The sequence below is a fragment of the Dysidea avara genome, chromosome 3 (assembly GCF_963678975.1).
Source record: "Dysidea avara chromosome 3, odDysAvar1.4, whole genome shotgun sequence".
Taxonomy (NCBI): Eukaryota; Metazoa; Porifera; class Demospongiae; order Dictyoceratida; family Dysideidae; genus Dysidea; species Dysidea avara.
The window spans coordinates 39,548,946-39,556,113 of NC_089274.1; the positions used below are offsets into that span (position 1 = coordinate 39,548,946).

Consider the following 7,168-nt stretch of genomic DNA (forward strand, 5'->3'; position numbering starts at 1 on the left):
TACTTTTTCTATAATTCCTAATTGAACTTAAAATCCATGATTTTCCCTTACACTTGTTTGTTTACTTATTTGTAACATTGTTATGACTGGTGAAACCCACGCATACTGCATCATAAGAAAGAACAGCATCCATTTTAATATTTTCATCTGAACACGTGCCCCATACTGAGTGGAAGGTGAAGTGGCCATTACACTTCACTTTCAGCTATGTTCAGCTCATTACACAGTGCTACAAATGAAGAACAGTAGGAGAAGCGCCTCTGCAATCAATCTAATCATTATGAAAAATGCGGACAATTTGTATGCCACAATTTTCAATTACTTGATCAAAAGTGAAATGGCCATTATGCTTTGCTTTCAGCTATGTTCAGCCTGTCACACAACGATACAAGCAAAGAACAGTATAGAAGCACCTCTGCAGTGACTCCAATCTCCATGGAAAATATGGATAATTCTTGTTACAAATGTAGCCAGGAAGCCATCATGCTACTACTGCAAATCGACACCTTAATTGTGCTGTCAGCAAAAGTTATGGGACACAAAGGAGGACAAAGGTAAGTCCATGATGTGTGCATTGTACATACTGTGGTATGTCAAAAGGCATGTCAGGCTGAAGCAACGTCATACAGTGAAAAAATCAAGCCCATAGCCTTAGCCATTATCGAGTTACGTTTGTCTGATGACATCAGGTAGGCAGACAGGCAGTCAGTAGAAAATTCCATTAAATAAATTTTTTTTTTTAATTTGTGGCAATCTATTGGAAGCATTTAGGGTCATATAAAGACACTTTTATTCTTGGTTTTATACCTAACCAATACTGCCAAGGCATCAGGATGGTCTTGTGAAGCAGGTTTTTGGATGATTTTTTGCCAGAAAAACCCAAATCTCCATGATCCCTAATCTACAGTACTACCATACTGCATGATAGGCTGTCACAGTACAAAGCCATCGGATGTTCATATGTGGTCAAGTAAATACAAACAGAAAAGTCCATTCTCTTGTATGAGCAATGCTTGAAAGATAAACAAACTCTTGCTATAGTAGTAATAAACTGTTTAATAATGCAACGTGGTTATTGTGTGCTCTTTATAGTGTACTGAGTGCACCCACTGGTGGAGATTCTGAGCTTCAAGATTCTCTTTTGATGCTGGACAACGAATAATAAGACATTTGATGTATTGCAATATATAGTGAAACGATAGCTGAGCTTGTAGTATGCACATGTGTGACATTTGTCATAATTATTGCTTCTATTATTATACACACACATTTTCTATTATACACGCACACACACATACCCTGTATTTGATAAACCATAAGTTTTTACATACTGTATATATGTGTGTGTGTGTATTTACTTGGTTAAGCACTGCAGCATTGTTTGCATAATTGATGCAGCAACTATTTAAACTTGATCACTATAGTTGGTGCGTGAATACCATGTTTAAGCTTATAATTTTTAATGATCGTGGCAGCAAGTGTGGCTACTATTTAAGGTGCAGTAAGCAAGGTATAATAATTACAATAACACATCAAAAACTTAATGATTTCCACTTGTAAATGAGTTGGGCACATATTAGCTAGAACTCAGTGCAAAGGCTGTTGATCTATAGATATTGTCATATCTGACAACTATAGCTATTTAGGACTGGACCACCATGAAACTTATTCAAACTTATTCTCCTTACCCATAACATGCATGTTACACTGATAAGTAGTTATATGCATGGCATATACAATATCTCATAAGGTGAATTGTATGAGTAATACAGCAGCCTGTAAATGGCTTCTTGACATGTTATACAAAGCAATCAAATGCTTTACATATTGCAGAAGCAACAGTATAAATATGTGAAGTCCTCTCTGCTATCACTAAAACATAGTCTCATTTTGAGGCTCGTGCATAATAAAATTAATAATAGCCTGGATAGTAAGGGTACATAAAGACCAAGAATTGCACCAGTGTGTGCCAATCCCAACAATATGCACCTGATCTCACTCCTAAGGAACAAGAACTATAAACTTGAATGAGCTAAAAGGCAAGAGTTCACAATCTATTATCAAGGGAGGCAGAGTGTCTACAACTGGACTATACTTTCAACAAACACACCAAGTTTAGTAACAACTGATAATGAGTCTGTTCAAAGAAAAAGGCGTGATATTAAATCCTCAAAGTAGTGATTGTAATCTTGAAATAATGTGTTTGCACAGGTATTGTCGCTTTCACTATAAAAATATTGTAAGTTTATATTGGTTGGGCAGTGGATGAATACTTTCAGCAGATTCTCTACTCTCAAGTCATTAGTCATTCCAAATAAATTCTTTGTTCCCCACCCTCCACTCAGGCATATTTCCATGCAGGTGGGTGGGTGGGAAATCCATTTCCATTATTTCATTATATGTTTGGCTGCTTTTCAAGCCAGCATTTGCCTGAGTACAGCCATTGTGTAATTCATCTTTTAAATAGAAAACATATCAAAAATGTAAATTTGTGTGTGCATGCTGACTTGATAGCACAATGACAAGTGAGCTGACACTTTAGAGACTGTACAATATGCAAAGGAAAAAAGAATGGAAAATAATGTAAGAATACAGAATAATGAAATATTTTAGTGCTGACAGTAAACAGATGCAAGCAGTACAGAGAATTTATTTGGAGTGGCCTGTAACAATATAATACTTGGACCCCCCGAAAAAGTGGACCTCTTGGTCCACTTTTTCTTGAAATATTTGGACCCCTCTGAAATATTTTATCCCTCTACAAAATTTATTGAATTAACAGCATCTTCCACGTTGTTAGTCAGGAAGGTGTTGAATGATGCTGTATGTATAATATATTTAATCTTCTGAAAGAATTTTCTTAGCTCAGTCATGCAAAGAGTGGCTGGACTCAGCCAACCATGATAACTGTATATTAGTGATGTAGCTAAATTTTATTTTTTAACCATATAATGCCCACACAGGTCCTTTATATTGTAGTCCTGTTTGGTCACATGTGTTCAAAAATTTACTTGCCATTTTATTCAATTTTTTGTTGTTTGTAGACATTTAGCATCATTAATTGTGACCGGATTTGCAAAAAGGTACCTTTTTCACACATTTTACATGTGAGCAAGCAAAATGTTATAAAAGTGGACTCCTTACACTGATTAAGCTGTTGTTTGTATCTAAATATAGCCAGAATCCAAATACTGTAGCTTTACTGATGAAAAATTTCAGACAGGTATGGGCAATGATAAAAAGTTATGAAGCAGTGGTGTAGCCAGGAAAAATTTTTACCAAAGCAAAGTTTATACATTGACCTAATTGAGAGGGTCTGCTTCTGACTCAACTGGATGATTCACAAAATAATATTTTCAAGCATGGGTGGTACAGCATTTGCAGGTTGACTCTGGTTGGATGGAAGAAACTGTCTTAGAAGACTCTGACTGCTTTTCTACATGGCAAAAGTAATGATGCAGCTTAGTTAATGCTACAGTATACCATGCTTCAATTATTAGATTAGATTAATTGTACTCAACACAAAAAACTGACTTACTCTTGAGCAGTCAGGCCATCCATGGACTGCAACGGAAGTCATTGACAGTCATGCACGCTATACTTTTTATTGGTCTGATGTGTTGAGGGAGCATGCCCCCAGACATGCTTAGTACATGCAGTTGAGCATCACATGAAAGAGATAATCTCTGACTTACGTATATATATTAAGGAAAATTTTGAAAATATATGCTTTAAATGGCATGTGGAGGCTATTTCTTTATTGTAACTGCTAATGTATGATATGCATGATCAATTAGCTCAATGCAATGCCATGCAGTTGACTCATTGTAACTTTTGATTAAGTAATATAAAGACAGTAAACATTTAGAGCAAGCAGCGTAATAAAAACAGTGGCTATAATTTATACTGAATGCTCTATTAGAGTATATTACGATGACTGCTCTATTAGAGTAACTCGATCTTTTTCATACAAATTCAAGTAGCTGAAAAGTGGTCCAGCCAATGCCACACCATGTCACCTTCCATGGGCTCCAGCCTTGCTTAGTATATACTACAGCCATAGATTCTATTATATGTAGTACAGTAATGCTGTCTAGTAGCGTTTGAGTAGATTCGGGATGCCAAAATTCAGGCCTGCTCAGCCTGAATTGTTGAGCACTTTTTACCAAGGCAACTGCCTCAGTTGCCTCAATGGTAGCTACGTCACTATGAAGTATCAAAGTTCAAAAAATAGGTCAAAATTTGTGCGTGAAAAAGGTACCTTTATGCAATCTGGTCACAATTTATCAATGACGGTTTCATATTTGCTGTGGGAGTGTGGGAAACAAATAATTTCTTTTGAAATGTTTATTTCCCCCTTCTATTGACTTTATTGACTATAGGGAATTTCACTTGCTCCTCTTTTAAAGGCAAGGTTGTGTTGCAAGGGAGCAACTGGCTAGTTTATTTGAAATATTTCTAGCTACCCTCCCAGTTTGCTAATTAGTCCACCACTTCTTTACTACTAGCTAAAATGTACACACGACTGGGCTAAAATACAGGACAATCGTCTAAGCTCTCACTGTGTTTCATTGACTATGTGAAAGCATTTGATTCTGTTCCCCATGAAAGACTATTGTTAAAACTGGAAGCTTATGGAATCCATGGATCATTGTTACAGTGGTTCTGCTCATTCCTCACTACCTGCAGACAAAGAGTTGCCATCAATGATCAGTATTCTGACTTGCCTGAAGTATAGTTAGACACTTAATACTGTATATAGAGACTGGGGTGGTTAGCTGAATGCAACAGGTAAGGGAAAAGATAATATAGACAGTGGGGATTGATTATTTCAGCTGAAATATCTGGACCCCTTTGAATGTGTGCAAATTATGTTAATAATAAAATTTGGTAGGGGGATAAAATATTTCAGAGGGGGCCCATATATTTCGTTCCGGGGGGTCCAAATATTTCAATATTATTTGGACCCGGGGGAACCTAAATAGGGGTCCAAATTTTCATGACAGGCCAAAGTCATAGGCATTTGCAACAAGCATAAGCAGATTCCCAGGTATGCCCTATGGATGAATTGTCACCTTTGCAATTTTCCACCACTGCCTGACCTGAGCTACATAGGTAGGTTGTGTGTGACATTGATGGGTGCATCATTCAGAGGTATACTATATAGAGAATTTTCAATACACGATCTACTGTGCTTAATTTCAAGTTCCGCCTACACATCCGCCATAGTGGTGAACCACTACACTGGTTCCCCGTGTAACAGTACTAGTTCACTCTATGTTTTTCAGCAGTAATATCATAATAACAATAACTCTTGTGTGTGTGTGCACGTGCATTACTGTAATACAAGTAAAGTATTTTGACATTTTTATATAGCTGTAGGCATTCCAGCCCGATTTTTAAATTTTGGAAAAATGGGCTTTTATATGCTCAATAGATAGAATATTGATTGCTGATCTCAGACATATATAGTTTGTTGGGTTGGAATTAGCTACTTTGGCATGCATAGTGCTTAAAAACTGAAAAAAAGGTACATTTTTTTCTCCGGGGCTCTCATACATTTTAAAGGGGAAAATGGCACAATTAAATCAGGAAAGCCACCTAGCAATCTGGACTATCTTGAAACTGCAGTTGCTTCTAGCTGCATGTTTGTACATGCAATGATAATAACTTCAGGTCTTATCGGATCTCAGCAATCTTTGTACGCTTTGTGGTGAGCAAATATGTTTCACCTACTGTACACTTCTCAATACAATAGTGTATACCCATAGGCAAGTGGCTATCTCAAGTAAGTAAAACATCAAGTTAACAACTTATAAAGCTAAACAACTAAAGTGGAGGTGTCACAATGATGCAACAATACCTAAGGTGGAGTTGTGGTTACAAGTAAAGTATTTTGACATTTTATATAGCTGTAGGCATTCCAGCCCGATTTTTAAATTTTGGAAAAATGGGCTTTTATATGCTCAATAGATAGAATATTGATTGCTGATCTCAGACATATATAGTTTGTTGGGTTGGAATTAGCTACTTTGGCATATAGTGCTTAAAAACTGAAAAAAGGTACATTTTTTTCTCCGGGGCTCTCATACAGTTTAAAGGGAAAATGGCACAATTAAATCAGGAAAGCCACTTAGCAATCTGGACTATCTTGAAACTGCAGTTGCTTCTAGCTGCATGTTTATACATGCAATGATAATAACTTCAGGTCTTATCGGATCTCAGCAATCTTTGTACGCTTTGTGGTGAGCAAATGTGTTTCACCTACTGTACACTTCTCAATACAATAGTGTATACCCATAGGCAAGTGGTTATCTCAAGTAAGTAAAAACATCAAATTAACAACTTATAAAGCTAAACAACTAAAGTTTAGGTGTCACAATGATGCAACAATACCTAAGGTGGAGTTGTGGTTTCAATGATGGCATTGTTATGCCGACTTTAAAGTGGTTTAAGCTTCAGAGCCACAGCCATCAGAAAATTGCTCTGGAGCTGAAAATCGCTAACCCAAGCGAAGTAACTACGTACTTTAAAGTAAGCACCAGTGAATACCTTCCACCCAACAGTACGTTTTTAAAAGTTTTAAGGTATTCTACATACATTACAAGGCTTGAAAAGATTACAAAACAACACAAAACTTACTTGTATGTAACGCACATGATAAAACTAAGATTTTCATGATGGTCAGCGTGTGGACAAACCCCACAGCGATTTTCATCCTCATTGGAGCTCGGATGACGGAGCAATCCCAAGTTAAACACGAGTTGTTATTTTGTGTCAGGGTTCTATTGGGGAATATACGGAGAATTTTTTAATTAAAAAATCTCGGATACTGGAATGCCTATTATAGGGTAAGACCTTGGAAGAAAACTACAAATGGCTTGTGAACTAACAATGTGTACAAATATTTTAATTTAATTATGTGGTCACACGATCTCACGTGATGTTCCTTAAATCACACTGCAGGTATCAAACGGTACAGTTGTACCATTTGAGTAGGGATCCAGGTGAAATTTTCATGCGTCACCCAAAATTCTGTCTTTAAAAGCATCCTAGAGATATCTTACGAGACGAAAATCACCTTTACGGAATAGTACTAGTCCATATAATACATAAAACAGCATTAAACACAACAAAATATACAGGTAGCCGGATATAAAATTTTTTA

General features: G+C 36.6%; 1 protein-coding gene across 1 annotated transcript in view; it reads left to right on the forward strand.

The window, feature by feature from the left end:
* The window catches only part of LOC136250936 (uncharacterized), a 44,168-nt gene extending 42,759 nt beyond the window's left edge, over positions 1-1,409 (forward strand). Inside the window, exon 3 of the mRNA XM_066043281.1 lies at positions 1,093-1,409. Coding sequence (XP_065899353.1) covers positions 1,093-1,162 — 70 coding nt within the window. The 3' untranslated portion in view covers positions 1,163-1,409. The remainder of the gene's footprint in view (positions 1-1,092) is intronic.
* Positions 1,410-7,168: the final 5,759 nt, after the last annotated feature.